Genomic DNA, 22,105 nt, shown 5'->3' with positions numbered 1-22,105 from the left:
AAGTGACAAAAATTAGAAGGAAACAAATATGATTCCAAAAGCAAATGTTCTGTTGTGGTAATATTTTGGCCTCAACTCGGATGGCCAATATGATCCCATCAACACGTACGAAGAAGCATGCCGTGATGGCAACAGACAAAAAGACAACGTCCGACCTAGTATTTCCAACTGGGAAAAAAATGCACTTTAATATGTTCAATATTTATTAAAGTTAAAAACATTTAATGGATTTATTTCTGTAAGCAAAAATATGTTTATTTAGGATAACAAATGTATCTAACTTCTAATTACAGTACAATTCTACAGTAATGAGGAATACAAGTTTAGATCCTTTTAAATGATTATATATCATGATTACATTGGCCCTAGTGTGTGAATGTGAGTGTGAATGTTGTCTGTCTATCTGTTGGCCCTGTGATGAGGTGGCGACTTGTCCAGGGTGTACCCTGCCTTCCGCCCGAATGCAGCTGAGATAGGCTCCAGCGACCCCGAAAGGGACAAGCGGTAGACAATGGATGATTACATTACAATATAAACATTGTATAGTTTTTAATGGTTATTTCTTTAGTTTAAGACAAGGGTGTAGGGATGATACTCGAAACCGGTTTTCCCGGTTGTTTGATAAGAAAATAACAGAGTCCTCGGACTCGAATCCCTTTTTGAGAACCGGTACCCGTTATCGAGACCACTATAGTAAAGGAAAAGAGTTGATTCTTTATTCGAATCCCGTCCCGACCAGAAATGCTCCGTGGGACATCACGTAGCTCAGTCATTAGGCGCAGATAGCGAAAGCAGGAAAACAATGGACGGGAAAAAGCGCTCCAAGGTGTAATAAAGTTCAAAACAAAAGCTATAATCCATCGAATAACTTTACTGAGAGATTTTAGCAGGGTAAAACACATGACGAACACTTTTACGACCAACCGGAAACATAGCAACGCACCTCCTTTACGGCAGCTGTCGCAACGTTCTTAAAACAACCGCAGCACATACATATATATACAACATATCTCCCTTTTTTAACTTTTGTTTTTCTTTCCTTGTAAACAAAACAAAATTACACTGTATATGTGTTGTCGGTCTAATTATAAATAATGCAGACGAGGCGTGTTGGCTGAGTTCTTGACGTTTACTTTCACAGCGTGGCAACATGCAACACTTTTCGGGGCTACCGCGCATGCTCGTAACTCCCGTTGCATGCTGGGTAGTGTAGTTGTTATATTCTCTAGCTCATAACATTTTTCCCCCATAAAGAAATAATGTTAACTCAATAAAGTGTATTTCTTTTTTTAGCTTTAACTTTTCATTTATTAGCATTGTAACCACATTTGCAAATAACTTTTCTCTTCATAGAATGTTCTTTCAATAAAGAAATAAAGTGCAAAAATGTCAAAGCATCATAACAAACAGTTATGTCAAATAGCAGCAGAAGTGCACTTTTTGGAGAGCTGTATTATTTTCAGTTTTGTGCCCAAGGGACTGATTTTATTTAACACTATATTATTATGTATACACCTATAGTGATCACAGAGACAGGTTGTTTTTGTGTTACTGTATATATTTGTTTCTCTGAAAAATCCCACTTAATATACTTTGGGTAACAACAGTCAATATTTATTTATTTTATTTTATTTTTTTAGGTGGGGAACAGTCAATATTTATTTATTTATTAGATTTTATTTTTTTGTTATATAATAAAAGTGAGCTTTTGTTAAACCAAATATTGTGTTTTTTTCCATATACAACAACCTATCTGGACTCGATAAGAGAATCGATAAGGAATCGGTTCGATAAGAGGATTCGATAATAGGCTCGAACTCGATAATTCCTTATCAAACATCATCCCTACAAGGGTGTCAAACTCATTTTAGCTCAGGGGCCGCATGGAGGAAGAACTATGCTCACGCGGGCCGGACTATTAAAATCATGGCATTAAAACTAAAAAATAGAGACAACTTCAGATTGTTTTCTTTTTCTTACTTTGGCCAAAAATAGAACAAACACATTCTGAAAATATTACAGTAAAAATATAGAAAAAACTACTGGCAGCGGTGAAGTTACGATCCATGAAGGAAAGAAGAAAGTGAATGAATGTTTATAACTGAATTAATTTATATATGCATAAAAATTTGGTTTCTTCTGTTTTATTTTTTTTTAATGAATTAAGTAACGTTTATGACAACCTTTTTCCAAAACACAATATAGCATGTGAGATATAACCGGATAATGCATTCATTTATCATTTGTTTTCAAAACAGTTACAAAAAAGTGGGACCCCCAAAAATGTACTATGGGACCCCATTTTTATGACTTGATTGATCATTTTGAAAATTCCTAGCGCCAACACTGATGGAGTGTTGGTGCGTGCAAAACAGCAGCAGGCGTTTGTGGCCTGCGGGCCGGTTCTAATACTAATCAAATATGGGGTATCGGGGGCCATAGATCTGGCCTGCGGGCCTTGACTTTGACTACACTGATCTACAAAGATACAAAGAATTGCTATCGCGACATCCAGTAGACACATTTAGAACAGGTGTTTCTTTCATTCAAAAATTTCAGGCACATTTTTATACTTAACGGATAAAACCTGTTCGCGGGCCTGATCCGGCCCTCGGTTCGTACGTTTGACACCCCTGCTTTAAGAGCATGATGTAGACAAAAGCGGTGAGTCTGTCTGCATAAAGCTAAACATTTTTTAAGTAAATTATTGCGTATATTTTTTTAAAGTGTGGCACCTTGAAACAAGAATATGTTGATTGAAGATCTAAAAGTAACATGTCTTCCTTCACTCGTTATTTTTGCAGTTTGATGCATTTATTGTATGATATAAAAAGCGCAAATCGGATCGCCATCACAATTTTGGAGAGGAAAATTGCAATGAGGTTTTTTCTCAAAATGGTGCAACCCTATGTCAAATACTTCAATAGGGCCCCACAGCACACTGGTTTCCAGTTAATTAAAATACCACAACACTGGATATTGGTCAGATAAGTTACATTTAATAACTTGCACACAAAGCAACACTGGAGGTGACTATGATGTGCGCATTTTCCGCGCATGCCTAAAAGGTTGCGTTGCGCCGGCAGACGGAGGGGGGAGGGGGTCTTAAACGAGCATTGTGTGTGTGTGGACAAGGATAAGGTTAGGTGGGATTTACCCTGGATAACCGTCGTGTAGAAGGGGCCTAAAAGTATGTTAGCCACTGTAAAACAACAACATAGCACTGCCTTAGCTTTAAATGATTGCAGTTCAAACTGCAAAGTTTTAAGACTAAGAACCCGACTAGTACAGGAATTTTGCGGTTGCCTATTATTAACAGACTGCGGTATTACGTAACAAAGCACATTGTGTATTTTAAGGAGTGTTTCCTTTCAGAATAGAATGTCATTGTGTACCAAGGCAACTAATGGCTCTACATTCCTTGATCATTGGTCTGTTTTGACCGTGGTTGACCCTTAACCTCAGTGCACTCTGCTAGTGTGGTTAATTACATCACAGCTTTTGCACCGCTTAGGATGGGTTTGCCCCATACATAGGTTAATAATAAAGGTTTTAGTGATCAACAAGCACCTTTGGACTGGACCGTGATCCTGAAAGCGTAGTTAAAGGTTAGCCTTACGCAGTAGTCGTTTGTGCTCAGAGCAGGTGAAGCATCTGGAGGTGTGTGGGGGGCTGGTGAGGTATACCTCGATGCGGGGTCAACGACGGTCTGCCGGGAGGAGACGAAGAGGTAAGCACTTGTGGTCCTGGTCTCCACTGACACAATGGGCTGCTGTTTGGCGCAGGGCCCCTTAATGAAAGGCCCTTTCAGCTTTCACAAAAATGCAACCATGATTTTTAGGCTGCTAACATCACGCTTGCTCCCCCGAAGAACTACCTGGTCCACATGGAGGAGAGAAGATAACACGCACATTAGAATGTAAATTATTGAATGACAAGGCACTTCATATAATATTTGACCTCAAACGTATTCCTCGCCACGACATGCTCTGTCACTGCAGGGTTTCCCACACATTCATTTATTTGTGGCGGCCCGCCACGAAAGAATTACGTCCGCCACAAATAAAAAATAATTTATTTTTTTTTAAAATTTTTTTTTGTCCTCTCCAGCTTCTCAGGCAAATCATATAGTTGATGTAAATGCCCATATCGGCTGTTCAGATTTACTTTACAAAAGAGAAGTGTAGGATACTTCTCTTGTTGCCTTATTTGTATTTGACTTTATTAAATGTATTTATATTGGAAACACAACATGTGTATATAACAAAGGGTGCAAAGTCTGCAGGCAGTAGGAAACACATGGTTAAGTGTAGGGAGTAAAACTGATGGCAGTCTAAAGTTCAAGATTTTTGGAGCTCTTTGTTCAGTGGATCAGATGTTTGATGAAGCTCTGTGTCTATCTACCACCACTACTGTTTTCTGTTTATTTGTTACTGACTGTGGCAGGACACCTCTGCCTCTGTTTCACTTTATGTTGCTGGTAAATAATATGGTTGTAGTAGTAGGCTAAAGTTAAATTATTTAGTATGCACTAATTAAAGGGGCAGAGCTTTGAGACATTTTAGCTTTTATATTTTATAAGATATATTTTTTGTAAGAACCACAATTAATAAATATATTTCAGTGAATAACTTATTATTCAAATCTGTATATAAATATGTACATAAAGTGTTGTAATTATATTGTAAAATGGATGGATGGATGGATGTTTAAAACAAAACTGTTATTTAGTAAGTATACATTTTTTGAGCCTTTTTAGAGAAAATCAAATCATTGTAGTAAATTATGCAAATTACTCGATGATGTCATGGTGGCCACGCCCCCACCGCCACAGGTATCTTGGCAGTTTATGGAAAACACTGCACTGCTTAAAAATATGAAAGGCAAAATTTCCTCGATCACTTCCAGTTGCTCTGTGGTGGACATCATTAGTACTTGCAGTACAGAGCAGACAATCTTGGGTTCGAACCCTGGTTATGGTTGAAAATGTTTTTTTTAATTTAAGTTTTAATGATGTTAAAATTGTTCAATATGTTAAACTTCAGGATATTAATAAAAAAGTGGACTGTTACAAAATCATGCTCATTATCAATGATGTTAGATGAGTGATAGTTATAGCTCCATTTAAAGCTTTTGTTATTCTGGAAATTAATGGAGTTGCTCAAGGTAATATATTTTATATAGCCTTGTGGTTAGAGTGTCCACCCTGAGATGGGAAGGTCGTGAGTTCAAACCCCGGCCGAGTCATACCAAAGACTATGAAAATGGGACCCATTACCTCCCTGCTTGGCACTCAGCATCAAGGGTTGGAATTAGGGGTTTAATCACCTAAATTATTCCCGAGTGTGGCCCCCGCTGCTGCTCACTGCTCCCCTCACCTTCCAGGGGGTGGAACAAGGGGATGGGTCAAATGCAGAGGGTAATTTCACCACACCTAGTGTGTGTGTGATTATCAGTGGTACTTTAACTTTTTAACTTATATGGTGCTGGGATACCCATGATTTCAGTCTTTCAAAGCTCCTCTTGGACAACCAATTCTTGACCTCAGTATTTGTCAAATCCTAGTTACGGCCCTGTATGCGATATTGTTATTAAGCGCTACCCGTTAAGGGCCTGTTTTCAGCGGCGTATTGTCAAAGAGAGGTAACTTCCTAATGCTGCTGTATTGACATCGTAAGCTGCTTTCTCGCCTCGGAGTGACACACTAACCTTATTGTTCCTCTTCTAAAAACAAAACACTTTGCAGTGTTTTTGCTAGGATTTGTTTTTAACACCGTTTTAAAAGTAAAGTACAGTAGCAGCAGTCCTTAACAGCACAAAACATAAACATACGTAAGTACATTTTGCTCTGCCAAAGCTTGCTATTAATCGATAGCGCCCAATAACAAATAACTTTAGGTAACACTTAATGAAGTGTAGCTATAAGAACGTTTGACAGACCAATGATGACATGTTCATTTTCAAACACTTTTCATCATGCATTCAGCTACAAGTTGACTTACCTTGCACTCGATGTATTGTTGAGGATGGTGGTTCCAGAGTTGGTGTTGCCTCCTTTCGTCTGGACTCTTTTCCTGCATTTTCTGCTAATGGACTGAATATGCTCAGTTATTTTACCCTCCGCACGCTTTACAAACCCAAAATACGTTCAGTCTTCAGATTTTGTCCATTTACTAGAAGGGCAACATCTCAAGAGTGAGGTTCTTGTGTTGTTTACTGCCATTGTAGGGTTGTACGGTATACCGGTATTAGTATAGTACCGCGATTCTAATGAATCATATTCGGTACTATACCGCCTCTGAAAAGTACCGGTCCCGCACCTCCGTCATCACGTTCTGTTATTGATGGTTTACGAGCAGAGGAGCATGTTCGGCAGTGCACAATCACGGAATCACTTACAAACAGACAATGTGTGTAAACAGAAAAGGGAGAATGGACGCATTTTGGCTTAAAAACTAAAGATAATGGTGAAGTTTTAACACTGAAACTTTAAGACATGGCTAGCTAGCTGGCGGCGAACGTCCATTCGCAGTCGGCAGTGTTTTAGCTACTTCTAAATCACTAATCCTCGCCTCCATGGCGACAAATAAAGTACGTTTCTTACAGGTATCATCCCTGCAGGACGAGGAATAGCTAAACCATGAATTGATTAACGTGGACCCTGACTTAAACAAGTTGAAAAACTTATTTGGGTGTTACCATTTAGTGGTCAATTGTACGGAATATGTACTGTACTGTGCAATCTACTAATAAAAGTTTCAATCAATCAATCAAAACATGCTTCACTACACACCATAGCTCACTGGCGTCACAATGTAAACAAACGCCATTGGTGGATCTACACCCACTGTAATGATACTAAGTACAGGAGCGTATCTAGTCGATACTACTATGATTACGTCTATTTTTTGGCATCACATCTTTCGTTTAAAAAAAATGTATATTGTGTTTATAAACTCAGGAAATATGTCCCTGGACACATGAGGACTTTGAATATGACCAATGTATGATCCTGTAACGACTTGGTATTGGATTGTAAAGTATCAAACAACAAAAGAATATTATATTTTATATTATATTATTATTACATTTTAACAGAAGTGTAGAAGGAACATGTTGAAAGAGAAAGTATAAATAAACATTGAATGATTGATTGAAAGTAAGCAGATATTAACAGTAAATGAACAAGTAAATTAATAATTAATTTTCTACCACTTTTCCTTAATAATTTTGACAAAATAATAGAATGGAAAATGACACAATATGTTACTGCTTACTTACTACTAAAAGACAAGTTGTCTTGTATGTTCACTATTTTATTTAAGGACAAACTTGCAATAAAAAACATATGTTTCATGTACACTAAGATTTTTTGTTAAAATAAAACCAATAATGCAATTTTTTTGTGGTCCCCTTTATTTAGAAAAGTACCAAAGTACCGAAAAGTATCGGAATCATTTTGGTACTGGGACAAAACTACGCCATTGCAAACAGCACTAGAGCAGAGGCGCCGTTGTAGCTTCTGCGTTTCCAGGAAGTGAGCAATGTTGCCTAATGCAAGAATAAATGACGGTTGTTTGATAATTAAAAAATTAAACGGTATTACTAATATTTCGGAATTTTACCGTGGTTTATCATTATACCGTTTACGGTTACCTCCCTAGAATAGACTGGGGCAGTTGGACCCGGGAACAGATTATTTCTATTTCAGTTTCCAATGGTAAAAATATGTTTTTGTTCACCTATTAGCCGGGCAATTACTTCCGGATTTACTGTGGCCCTTCTCCATCCCTGCCGACTGCTTTTCATATCGTAACATTTGAAAAAAATGTTTTTAGGCTCAAACCCACACACTAATTGTGAGTTCAAACCCCGGCCGAGTAATACCAAAGACTATAAAAATGAGACCCATTACCTCCCTGCTTGGCACTCAGCATCAAGGGTTGGAATTGGAGGTTAAATCACCAAAAATGTTTCCCGGGCGTGGCCACCGCTGCTGCTCACTGCTCCCCTCACCTCCCAGGGGGTGATCAAGGGTGATGGGTCAAATGCAGGGAATAATTTTGCCACACCTCGTGTGTGTGTGACAATCATTGGTACTTTAACTTTAACTTTTAATAGAGTATTTACCATTAACAAGTAATTATCTTAAAACGCCACTCAAAGCTGACTGCTGTCCATTTTTTTCAGGTCGCTCCAGCCCTCCGTCCTCCATGCCCTCTGCAGCTGCAGACTTGGCTCGACAGGAGCACAATGCGCCCATGAACAGTCTGCGCATCTCGGTCGGAGGCCTCCCCATGCTGGCGACCATGGCCAACCCCACGGACCCTCGTTTCCGCCTCAAGTGGCGGCCCATCGTGGTGGCGGCCGCCTCGCTGGCCTTGGTCCTGCTGCTCTTGCACTTGAGCACGGGCCTGCACCCCCGCTCCTACAGCTCCAACAGCTGGAAGGCGAGCCGCGGCGACCCCCCGCGGGCCGACTCCCGCTACAACGACACCTACCCGCTCAGTCCACCCGAATTCACTCCGCACGGCACCCGTTACCGCATCGCGGTCATCGCTGACCTGGACACGAACTCGCGCAGCGAAAAGAAGCTGGCGTGGTTCAGCTACATGCGGCGCGGGCACCTTTTGGTGTCGCAGAACGGCGACAAGGTGTCCGTGGAATGGGACGCGGAAATGACGGTGTTGGAGAGCCACCTGGCCGAGAAGGGGCGGGGCATGGAGCTGTCGGAGCTAGTGGTGTTCAACGGGAAGCTCTACAGTGTCGATGACAGGACGGGCATTGTCTACCACATCCACGGCGACAAGGCTGTACCTTGGGTCATCCTAACGGATGGCGACGGCAACGTAGCTAAAGGTCAGTTTTACTTCTGTTTAATGAATTTCACAGAAAATTGATTGAGGTCATTTTGGTGATGAATAGTAGCAGAAACACCCAATCACAAAAGTAGAATACATAATTAACTTCATTCCTTCTCTCAACGATTCCATAACAGAGTCGGGTATAGACCGAGTATGGACAACTAAACGAGAGGCGCCATATTTGGTACCAACGACATATGCAGCTGTGCCCGGAAGCATGCAATGGAGTCGTTCTGGCGTTAGTTTTCCTGACGAAATAAACCAAAAATAATAAGTCTGAATATCGTTCTAAATATACTTCAGCTCATAAACTTACAATAAAACATGCTTTTATTTTGTCAATTGTGTGCGTGTGTGTGTGTGTGTGTGTGTGTGTGTGTGTGTGTGTGTGTGTGTGTGTGTGTGTGTGTGTGTGTGTGTGTGTGTGTGTGTGTGTGTGTGTGTGTGTGTGTGTGTGTGTGTGTGTGTGTGTGTGTGTGTGAGAAACTGTTTTAGGAACTCATCTTGTGAGTTGAAGTCAAACGACATTTTGAGCAAAAAGGTAGAATTTAACTTTGATTTACAAACTTTATTAGTGTTGGTAAGTAGAAAAGGGTGTATATGGAAGCAAATTCCTCCATAAGAAACAATGTAAACATGAATAACCGAACCCATGTCTGAGCCGACCATCTCCCAAAATTGTTATGTATATATATATATATATATATATATATATATATATAAATATATATATATATATATATATATATATATATATATATATATATATAATCTAATAATTTTGGGGCAATTTTGCGGCCGTTTTTATGCACTCAGCCGCTACTACGTCCATGCAGTCCTAACACCCTCCCGCCGGCGAAATACACAGCAACCAAAAAAACTTACTACCCTTATTTTACCCAAATCCTCATTAGCTGTGGACCAATAATAACGGAGAAATTACGGCTTCAGTGTGAAGTACCGTATTTTCAGGACTATAAGGCACACTTAAAATCATTTTTTTACCCTCAAAACTCGACAGTGCGCCTTATAACCTGGTGCGCCTAATGTAAGGAATACGTTTGGTTGAGCTTACCCACCTCAAAGCTATTTTATTCGGTAAATGGTGTAATGATAAGTGTGACCAGTAGATGGCAGTCAAACATAAGAGATAAGTGTATATTGCCACTATGATGGCAATATGTCTCAAGTAAACAACACCAACATTTTAAATGTTCCATTGAAAATGTAGAACATTACACACGGCTCTCAAAAGTCTATCAAAATGTTTTAGTACAACTTTGGTAAGCTATGAAGGCACACCGCTTGAAGGGTTGTCGGCGCATTAAACAAATTAGTATTATTATGGTGTGTGTATAAGGTAAGACATTATCTAGCGTTTTGTTTCGCAATATTATGGAACTTTTCTTACCTTCTGGTACCTGCTGATCTGTGTTTGGGATCTGCATAAATCCAGCTTAGTCGATAAGCTTCTTCTTTTTCTCTATCTCCTTGTTATGGGACATTCATCCTCTGCTGTTGCCATTTCTAATATAAAGTAGTGTGAAGTTCTTACTTATATCTGTCAGTAAACTCGCCATGAAAGCGCTAAAACATACCGGTGTAGTGAGTTTACATTATTCACCCAAGGAACTAGAGTTCCGGTCGGACGTTTTTTCACGGGACACGTTTCCGGTGTGGTTGTTTCCGGATGAGGAGACGCTGCTCCATTATTGATTGAAGTAAAGTCTGAATGTCATTAAAACAGTTAGCTCCATCTTTTGACACTTCTTCCACTCCCGTCCTTGCACGCTACACCGCTACAACAAAGATGACGGGGAGAAGACGCTGCCGAAGGTGAGCCACGTAATTAAGACCGCCCACAAAACGCTGCATCTAGAAGCGACTGTCAGTAAGCGGCTTGAAGATGATCTGTAAAACATAATCTATGCAACATTTTGACCAAAGAACCACCATTACATGTTATGTAGACCACAAGGAAGTGTTTTACATTAGAAAAAAATAATAATAATATGAATTCTTTAATGCGCCCTATAATCCGGTGCGCCTAATGTATGAAAAAATATAAAAAATAGACCATTCATCGGCAGTGCACCTTATAATCCGGTGCGCCCTATGGTCCGCAAAATACGGTTTGTCTACTGTGGTGTCTGTCTCCAAGGTGTTGTTTGTAATCACTGCCTTATACAGTATGTGCCTGTGCTTTTACTTTTGCTTTTTTGAATGTTTTTCATATAGGTTTTGCTGTGGCGAGTCATGGCTTCCTGATTTTATTATCAGCATATTAAAAGGGCTGTATGCAACATTTACACAGATGCCTAGAGGGCACCAAATTTCCAATGTATTTTACACGGTACATCCCGCCCTCTTATGGCTTCTCGTGCGTAATTAATAAGATGGCAGATACGCCTAGTGCAGCCCCCGGTAACCGGCGTGTCCACGCTGTCTAATTGTATTTAATTGTTCTGTTCCAACATGTGGACACATCCCTCTAGCAGGGACAGCCTGTCTAAGAAAAGTTTGCAATTGTTCCTTGAAGCCATAACGGCGTTTATCCGGCGTTTGCGTGGTGACTCTTTTGGAGCTAGTGAATCTAGGCTAAACTATGCTAATTTGGCCTGCGTCTGAGGCGATGAAAAATCAAACAGTGAATGCTTTGAATTGAATAGGTTAACTCAGGGGTCGGCAACCCAAAATGTTGGACCAAAAATACAGTCTGGAGCCGCAAAAAACTAAAAGCCATATATAAGTCTTATAATAAAGTCAACACATGATGTATGTGTCTATGATAGCTATAATAGCCTACTATCAAAATTACTATGTCGTTCGTTGACAGAAATGTTGAAATATAATATTTATTCTACACATTTTTACAACATTAGATACCATTAGTAAATCAGAGGCTACTCGGAAGGTGAGATAACTCCTGGATAAGACTGGCTTTTAATAGCCAAAGGTATAGATGTGTGTGTCCAAGTTAAAGGAAACGGCAGGCTGTCTTTTTTTAAAAGAGTTATTATAATCTTTGGCAAGCTAGGTAATGTTTGCTGTGGTTTGGAACAACATGGCACACAAACAACTATCTGAAATGCAGCCAATATTACACACAGATGATGTGTCATTAAACATGCAAAACTAAATTATATACAAAGAGGATAAAAGTAAAGGATATTAAATGAGCTCAAATATAGCTACAAATGAGGCATAATGATGCAATATGTACATACAGCTAGCCTAAATAGCATGTTAGCATTGATTAGCTTGTAGTCATGCACTGACCAAATATGCCTGATTAGCACTCCAACAAGTCAATAACATCAACAAAGCGCACCTTTGCGCATTCACGCACAGTATAAAACGTTTGGTGGACAAAATGAGACAAAGAAGGCGGGAAAGATTTTACATGTAAACAAACTGTTGCGTCACAGTCCACACTATGGTGAGTTCAAGAACCGCTGAAATTAGTAGGACTAAACGATGTTCACCAAATCTTCATCAGTGAAGCATACACACAAACATATTAAACAGTGGGCTTTCTAGCAATTGGTGAGGTTTGTCTCATGTTTGTCCTCAAACAATATCCTACTAAAACCAAAAAAATATTTCCCCCGTCTTTTTCCATTTTCAATCCTTTTAAAAAAATGCTCCACGGAACCACTACGTCGGGTAAACTAGTTAGGCGGTAAAGTGGATGAAAGTAGTCAGTAGATCGGGAAAAACAGGAGATATCCTTGTAAAGTATTATAGCAGGGGTGTCCAAACTTTTTCCACTGAGGGCCGCACACTGAAAAATCAAAGCTAGCGGGGGCCATTTTGATATTTTTTATTTTAAAAACCAATACAATATATGTATAAACAAATATACATTTAGGCCTCCATTCAGGCTTGATCCCAGGGACCCCAAAGGGTTTTGGTCAAAAAAATATTTAAAAAATGTGTCATTATTCAGTATTTTTTCTTTATTATTATTCAAGGTTTAAATCTCTAGATCAACATTACGTCTATCTGTCAATATAAAGGTTTTGAAAAATTAAGTTGTATGCTCTTTTTGTCAAAGAAAACCCTGTTTTTTTTATGGAAAAAACACAACATATGTAATATTTTCACCCAATAAAATGTTTAAGTGGAATGTTTTTTTTACTGTTTACTTTTAACACAATAATCTCGAGATCAACTTCAGATCCATCCCTCAATTATAAGTTGTATTGTTGTTTATGTTTTTTGTTTGTTCGTTTTAAGCACTTCTTTAAAAAACAGCTTAGTTTTTTATATGGGAAACACAAAATATGCAACATTTTCCCCAAAAAATATCTTAGAGTGGAATATTTAATGTGGCGTAATTGGAGCCTTGAATAGGTCAATAATTCATGACATTGATTTTGATTCATTATTATTTTTTAAAGAAAGAAAAAGCCTGCATGACAGCTTTGTGTTATTGGAGTCAACATTGCAATATTTTATTGTTACTTTTCACCTGTTTGCTCTTTTATACCACTTTTTATGTTTTTTGTTTTTTTTTAATCATATTTTCAGAATGTGCCGCAGGGCCCTTAAAAAATTACTTGAGGGCCGCACATGGCCCCTGGGCCGCACTTTGGACACCCCTGTAATATAGCAATGGGAATTTGAGTTTTTTCTTGCCCTGATGTGGGATCTGAGCCGAGGATGTCGTTGTGACTTGTGCAGCCCTTTGAGACACTGGTGATTTAGGGCTATATAAATAAACATTGATTGATTGAATATGGTGTAGTGAAGTGTAATTACCCAGTGTGGGCTGCAGAGGGCAACGGTGGGCTTGCCGCAGTGTTCGACCAAGTCTGGGAGCGAATAGGATAGGCTGATTGACAACACTAAATTGGCCCTAGTGTGGAAATGTTGTCTCTGTGTTGGCCCTGAAAATGCCTTATAGTGATATAGTGAAGAGATTTAGTAAGCAGAGCACCTAATCGGAGTTGACACTTGACAAATGTAAAGGAGAGAAAGTTGAAGATAAATATATTTCAAGTTAATTAAGGCATTCCTTTTTCAAGACTGTGAACTACCCTCATTTTGACGTTACTACAGACAATAACGTCTAACCTTACGTCGTGTACCTGTGGGGTTTACTCCCGTTTCCTACCATCCATCCATCCATCCATCCATCCATTTTCTACCGCTTGTCCCTTTTGGGGTCGCGGGTGGTGCTGGAGCCTACCTCAGCTGCATTCAGGCTGAAGGCGGTGTACACACTGGACAAGTCGCCACCTAATCGCAGGGCCAACACAGATAGACAGACAACATTCACACTCACATTCACACACTAGGGCCAATTTAGTCTTGCCAATCAACCTATCTCCAGGTGCATGTTTTTTGGAGGTGGGAGGAAGCCGGAGTACCCGGAGGGAACCCACGCAGTCACGGGGAAACATGCAAACTCCACACAGAAAGATCCTGAGCCCAGGATTGAACTCAGGACTACTAAGGACATTCGTATTGTGAGGCACATGCACTAACCCCTGTACCACCGTGCTGTTTCCTCCCACATTCCAAAAATATTCATTTAAGCTTCATTGGAGACTGTAAATCAGGGGTGTCGAACGTACGAACAGGTTTTTTCCAGCCCGCCTGATGAGTTTACCAAGTATAAAAATGAGCTGCTTATTTTTCTTCTTCTTTTTTTTTAACTGCTGTTCTAAATGTGTCCACTGGAAGTCACAATAGCAATTCTGTTAGGCAAGCAAACGGTTTACCTGTGTACCAGGGCCAAGCAAGAGATACACAGTAAAGGGGGACTGTGGCTCCTCCTCCTCGACCCAAATGAAACTTAAAACCTGCCTTTGCTCAAAATTTTTCATTATGTCTTCTTATTCTTATACTCTTTCAAATTTTCTTGTATTCAGACCATATTTTTCGTTTTTTTAGATGGAATTTCGACTGTCATCTGCAGTCTTCTTCAGAAGGGTCACCTGACCACTGTGACGTGTTGCCATTCAGCTGTTCTTATAGGCGTAGCCAACCAGGCAGACCTGTCAAATCTACCTGGTTGGCTACCCCTCTCCCCCTCTTTTTTTCTATCTTGTTCTTCTGTTATGATGTTGGCCCGTCCATAGAGTTTCCTCACGACTGATAGTTTGTGTGCTGTGGGATGTTCGGAGGTCCAGAGTAGATATTGGTCGGTATGTGTCGGTTTTGGATGAACAGTAATGTTTATATCTCGGACCTCATCCAAATTTACAATCCTGCACGCGCTCTGAGGTCCGAGAGCCAGCTCCAGCTCGTAGTGCCCAAGACCAGACTTAAAACCAGGGGAGACAGGGCCTTCTCTGTGGTTGGCCCTAAACTCTGGAACACTCTGCCCCTCCATGTTCAAACTGCTCCCACAGTGGAGTGTTTTAAGTCTCGTCTTAACACCCACTTTTATTCTCTGGCTTTTAACACTACGTGAGTTGTGTGGTCCTCTGTTGTCCTCTGTTTTTAAAATTTTGATTTCTATTTACTGTTTCAATTGGTTTTACCCTTTAAAATCGTTTTTAATCATATTTATTTTATATTGTTTTTTATATTGGTTTTATATGTATTTATTTTTTGTTTTTATTCAGTCATTGGTGGAGCTAAGGATAATATTTAAATATTGTTTTTAATATTGTTGTACAGCACTTTGGAAACATTTTGTTGTTTAAAGGCCCAGTGAAACCCACTACTACCGACCACGCAGTCTGATAGTTTATATATCAATGATGAAATCTTAACATTGCAACACATGCCAATACGGCCGGGTTAACTTATAAAGTGCAATTTTAAATATTTCCCGCGAAACTTCCGGTTGAAAACGTCTATGTATGATGACGTATGCGCGTGACGTCGATGGTTGAAACGGAAGTATTCGGACACATTGTATCCCAATACAAACAGCTCTGTTTTCATCGCAAAATTCCACAGTATGCTGGACATCTGTGTTGGTGAATCTTTTGCAATTTGTTTAATGAACAATGGAGACTGCAAAGAAGAAAGCTGTAGGTGGGATCGGTGTATTAGCGGCCGGCTGCAGCAACACAACCAGGAGGACTTTGACTTGGATAGCAGACGCGCTATCCGACGCTAGCCGCCGACCGCATCGATGATCGGGTGAAGTCCTTCGTCGCGCCGTCGATCGCTGGAACGCAGGTGAGCACGGGTGTTGATGAGCAGATGAGGGCTGGCGTAGGTGGAGCGCTAATGTTTTTATCATAGCTCTGACGAGGTCCCGTAGCTATGTTAGCTTCAATGGCGTTGTTAGCAACAGCATTGCTAGGCTTCGACAGGCGGCACAGCATTAACCGTGTAGTTACAGGTCTAGTGTTTGGTTCGGTGTCTCCTGATAGTAGTATTGTTGATCTTCTGTCTATCCTTCCAGTCAGGGGCTTATTTCTTTTGTTTCTATCTGCATTTAAGCACGATGCTATCACGTTAGCTCCGCAGCTAAAGTGCTTCACCGATGTATTGTCGTGGAGATAAAAGTCACTGTGAATGTCCATTTCGCGTTCTCGACTCATTTTCAAGAGGATATAGTATCCGAGGTGGTTTAAAATACAAATCCGTGATCCACAATAGAAAAAGGAGAAAGTGTGGAATCCAATGAGCCCTTTTACCTAAGTTACGGTCAGAGCGAAAAAAGATGTGTCCTGCACTGCACTCTAGTCCTTCACTCTCACGTTCCTCATCCACAAATCTTTCATCCTCGCTCAAATTAATGGGGTAATCGTCGCTTTCTCGGTCTGAATCGCTCTCGCTGCTGGTGTAAACAATGGGGAAATGTGAGGAGCCCTTCAACCTGCGACGTCACGCTACTTCCGGTACAGGCAAGGCTTTTTTTTATCAGCGACCAAAAATTGCAAACTTTATCGTCGATGTTTTCTACTAAATCCTTTCAGCAAAAATATGGCAATATCGCGAAATGATCAAGTATGACACATAGAATGGATCTGCTATCCCCGTTTAAATAAAAAAATAATAATTTCAGTAGGCCTTTAAATGTGCTATATAAATAAAGTGGATTGGATTGGATTGGATTTTGACTGCAGTCATCTTTGCGGTGGATTTTCATGTCCAAAAAAAGTTATGGTCCCGTTAATTTCCTCAGTTATGGTTCCGTTAATTTCCTCTTCATGTGTGAATTTGATGTTTGCAGTCTTGTCAAAAACCCACTTACTTCCAATTTTAAAGGAATAATATAAAACAAAAAGGGGGCTTTGCAATGGGAGACCCTCCATCAGCAATACTGAGAAGTGTCTTCATGGAAGACCTGGAAACCACCGCCATCAATCCAGCACCCATACACTGCAGACCCACCTTCTGGAGAAGATACATGGATGACATTTTGGAGAAAATAACAGTGGTAAACACACATGATCTTACAGACCACCTCAACAGTATTGACAAGACCGGAAACATCAAATTCACACATGAAGAGGAAATGAACGGGACCATACCTTTGGATGTTCGGAGGTCCAGAGTAGATATTGGTCGGTGTGTGTCGGTTTTGGATGAACAGTAATGTTTGGACTGCCGTCATCTTTGCGGTGGATTTTAATGTCCAAAAAATGTAAGGTCATTTCCTCTTCATGTGTGAATTTGATGTTTCCAGTCTTATCAATACTGTTGAGGTGGTCTGTAAACTCACGTGGGTTTACCACTGTTATTTTCTCCAAAATGTAATTCACGTATCTTCTCCAGAATCCTTTTGAATAGTTTTTACCTCCATTTCTTACGGTTTGTTGAGTTAGCACTGGATTGATAGGTGGACGTGACAAAGGAGGTATTTCATACCTAGATGAGTTTACATAGTGTTTTTTGTTCAATCCCAGAAAGACTGTAACTTAAAGTTTAATCCTGGCTTTGTAGATACACTGAGACGAAGTCTAAACTCTTTGTGTTTTTGAAGCTGTTTCCTCAGACTTTTCAACATACTTGAAGTGTTTTGTCCAGAGGATTAGTTGTGATTTTTACGTTTTCGTAATGTGCTTGTTCTATTTTTGGCCAAAGTAAAACAAAGAAAACAACCAGGAGTTGTCTTTATTTTTAAGTTATCATGGCATGATTTTACAATTACAGCCCACTTGGGAATAGATTTTCCTCCATGCGACTCCTGAGCTAAAATGAGTTTGACACCCCAGCTGTAAATTGTCCATAGATATGAATGTGAGTGTGAATGATTGTTTGTCTCTATGTACCCTGGAATTGGCCGTGCTTATTTTGGTTAGGCTGTCAATGAGCTGGCCCATTGTACGTTAGCATTAAGCTAGCAGCATTAAGCCAACCTTCATCCTGCATAACTATTGATTTTCTCCAGTTTATTTCAAACTATTTTATTCTTTAAAACATGATTCCTATATGTATGTGCACTTCGTGTATACAATGTTCTATCCTTAGTGTGCTTAGTTTTACAGTGACTTCATTGTAGAGAACATCAATAAACTACCACAAATGTTTTTGTTCGTCTCTAATTCAAAGGACTGTTCACATATTTGGCCAACTAAATTGCAACATTCAGGGAGGGCAGAATGTAGTGTAGCTTGTGTTCCCTTTCACAATAAGCAGCAACAATTGAAAAATAGACAACAATATAACATTTATTTCTAATAACGAATAACATATATATTTAAAAAAATATATAGATAGCATTCAAGTATGTTGTTTCTTGTCACAGTTTGGTTTTGAACACTGCCCACTTCCTCTATTTGCTCTTGAAGTCCGGTCCCTGTGGTCACAGGCGGTGTCAGCATTTCCAAGGAATAAGTTTCATTTCTGAACCCATTGGTCTTGCACAGGCCTGTACGACTCGCCCAAATTCCTTGTCATTGTTTGTTTTACTTGCTGCCAGCAGTATTTTTTACTCGGTAACTGTCTCTGGGTTGTTTCTACATGTTCCTCATGTAAATTGTCCAAGCACATGGTTGCAGGTGCATAGGGATGATACATCCAAGAATTGTCGACAAAACATTGTGTATCATTTTCCAAATTTGCTTTTTTTAAATCACATTTCCGAAGAATATTTGCATGGTCCACGTTCGTTAATTCTCCCTTTTCTGTCGACACACGGTTTCTGCTTGTAAGTACTCCGTGCGTGTGCTTTGCCTAACATGCGCCTATGCTTGTAAAACCAGCAATTACCATGAATTGATTTACGTAGACCCCGACTTAAACAAGTTGAAAAACTTATTCGGGTGTTGCCATTTAGTGGTCAATTGTACGGAATATGTACTGTACTGTGCAATCTACTAATAAAAGTATCAATCAATCAAAAAAAAGCAATGTCACCATGCGTCACCATGTCACTATCAATTCATGTTTACCATGAATTGATTTACGTGGACCCCGACTTAAACAAGTTGAAAAACTTATTCGGGTGTTACCATTTAGTGGTCAATTGTACGGAATATGTACTGTACTGTACAATCTACTAATAAAAGTTTCAATCAATCAATCAAAACGTGCCCTAATGTCCGTTATAGTACTGTTTTTAATTCATTAGTACCCCAGTACTTTATTAGTACCGGTATAAAGTACAACCTTAGTACAATCTAGGGTTGTACGGTATACCAGTATTAGTATAGTACTAGGGTTGTACGGTATACGCTATATTAGTCTATTTATACCTGCATTGTCCTTTCCATTCTTACACTTTCCATCATTGTAACTGAGCTACTGTGTTGAACAATTTCCCTTGTGGATCATTAAAGTTTGTCTAAGTCTAAGTCTATACCAGTATTAGTATAGTACCGCGATACTTAATGAATCATATTCGGTACTATACCGCCTCTAAAAAGTACCGGTCCCCCACCCGTCGTGTCATGCAGAACGCCCTCAGGAAGAGGTTGCTTTAAGACATGGCTAGTGTTGCGTCGGACCAGTTCTTCCTCCAAGGGAATCTAAGTTACTGGTCAATCCCAAGTTCTTTTGATGACATATATGCTGAGTAAGAAGGACCATCAAGACAGAATTGGAATATTTTCAAGTTTATACCAAAGCTTTGGGAGATCAACTTAATCAATACATTCATATCTGCTGCTCTAGTTCAGTGGTCCCCAACCTTTTTGTAACTGAGGACCGGTCAACGCTTGGAAATTTGTCCCACGGACCGGGGGGGGGGGGGGTTATTTTTTGTCATAACAAAATACAATCATGTGTGCTTACGGCTTGTATCCCTACAGACTGTATTGATCTATATTGATATATAATGTAGGAACCACAAATATTAATAACAGAAAGAAACAACCCTTTTGTGTGAATGAGTGTAAATGGGGGAGGGAGGTATTTTGGGTTGGTGCACTAATTGTAAGTGTATCTTGTGTTTTTTTATGTTGATTTAATATATAAAAAAATACTTTTTATTTTAATTTTTTTTAATTTTTTTTATTTATTTCTTGTGCGGCCCGGTACCAATCGGTGGTTGGGGACCACTGCTCTAGTTGATCTGGCATTCCAAGGGAAAAACACACTATTTTCACACACAGAAAGCTCCCATCTCCCCCCCTCTCAACACTGATAAGAAACCAATGGGGGAGGTTTTCACATTCCAAGGTTGAGACATAAAACAGACAATCTGAAGACAGAGAGAGACTGGTAGAATAAAGAGTATATATATATATATATATATATATATATATATATATATATATATATATATATATATATAATTTATTATTATTATTGTCTTTTGTGAGTGAACTGTGGTGCTGAATTTCCCCCAGGGATCAATAAAGTACTTTCTTCTATTCTAAACAAAGGAAAAGTACTAGTTACTCTAAACATGGCTAAGTAAAAAGAAAGAACTCTTGAACCTATCTGCATCCTTCCACACTAGCTAGCTAGCGGCTAATGTCTATCCACATTCAGCAGTGTTGTAACTACTTCAATTTCACTAATTCTTGTCTCCATGGAGACAAATCAAGTACGATTACTTTAAGTATCGTCCCTGTAGAACACGTGATAGATTTACATGCTTCCCTTTACACCGCAGCATATCGGAGCCATGAAAATGGATGAGTAAAATGTTGTCTGTAGTTGACAACGTCAAGACAAACCTTGACTTTGAACACACTAATCACATGTGAATGTAGAGTATACTTAATCAACATGTCACACTAAGGGTGGCCGAATGGACTACGCCAACACTGTCATAAACATGTGCCATATAGTGAAACCACACTAAACAACAATGACAAACACGTTTTGGGAGAATATTTGCACCGCAACACAACAGAATTCCCTGCAGCACCAACTCTTCCGGGACGCTACAATATAAACAAAAGCCATTGGTGGATCTACACCTACCATCCATTGTGGTGATACCATGTACTGGAGCGTATCTAGTCAATACTACTATGATTAAATCGATATTTTTAGCATCATAAAATCTTTTTTTTTTTTAATTTATATTATGTTTTTAAACTCAGGAAATATGTCCCTGGACACATGAGGACTTTGAATATGACCATTGTATGATCCTGTAACTACTTGGTATCGTATTGATACCCAAATGTGTGGTATCATCCAAAACTAATGTAAAGCATCCAAACAACAGAAGAACAAGTGATTATTACATTTTAACAGAAGTGTAGATAGAACATGTGAAAAGAGAAAGTAAGCAGATAGTAACAGTAAATGAACAAGTGGATTAATAATTAATTTTCTACCACTTGTCCTTAATAATGTTGACAAATTAATAGAATGATAAATGACACAATATGTTACTGCATATGTCAGCAGCTAAATTAGGAGCCTTTGTTTGTTTACTTACTACTAAAAGACAAGTTGTCTTGTATGTTCACTATTTTATTTAAGGACAAACTTGCAATAAGAAACATGTGTTTTATGTACCGTAAGATTTTTTGTTAAAATAAAGCCAATAATGACATTTTTTGTGGTCCGCTTTATTTAGAAAAGTACTGAAATATTTTAATACCAGTACCAAAATATTGGTATCGGGACAACACTAGTACAATTTTACAAACATTTTTTAAATCTGTTATATGGCTTAGAAATAAGGGGTCTCAGAAGCAAATGTTGCTTTATTTAATTTTGATGATTAATAGAAAACTAATGTTCTCTTTCCTGAAGAGGCTGTAGCTATGTAGCCATTTTTCAATGGTCAATGCCATACTTATTTAATTTTGATAAAATAATTTTAGGATTATTAATTTTGGTAGAGGTCTGCGTTGGACGTGTTGTAGTTTGAACGTGGTGGGAATGTCTTCTCCTGCTAGGCTTCAAAGCCGAGTGGC

General features: G+C 39.2%; 1 protein-coding gene across 1 annotated transcript in view; it reads left to right on the top strand.

The window, feature by feature from the left end:
* cant1a (calcium activated nucleotidase 1a) overlaps positions 1–22,105 on the top strand; it is a 46,862-nt gene that overhangs the window by 23,842 nt on the left and 915 nt on the right. Inside the window, exons 2-3 of the mRNA XM_062036296.1 lie at positions 8,191–8,859; positions 22,088–22,105. The exon at positions 22,088–22,105 is cut by the window's right edge and continues 186 nt beyond it. Of these exons, the coding sequence (XP_061892280.1) occupies positions 8,214–8,859; positions 22,088–22,105 (664 nt within the window). The 5' untranslated portion in view covers positions 8,191–8,213. The remainder of the gene's footprint in view (positions 1–8,190; positions 8,860–22,087) is intronic.

This window comes from Entelurus aequoreus, linkage group LG25 (genome assembly GCF_033978785.1).
Source record: "Entelurus aequoreus isolate RoL-2023_Sb linkage group LG25, RoL_Eaeq_v1.1, whole genome shotgun sequence".
In the NCBI taxonomy this organism is placed as follows: Eukaryota; Metazoa; Chordata; class Actinopteri; order Syngnathiformes; family Syngnathidae; genus Entelurus; species Entelurus aequoreus.
Note: the sequence above shows the minus strand (reverse complement) of the source record. Positions and strands in the feature narration are given on the sequence as shown.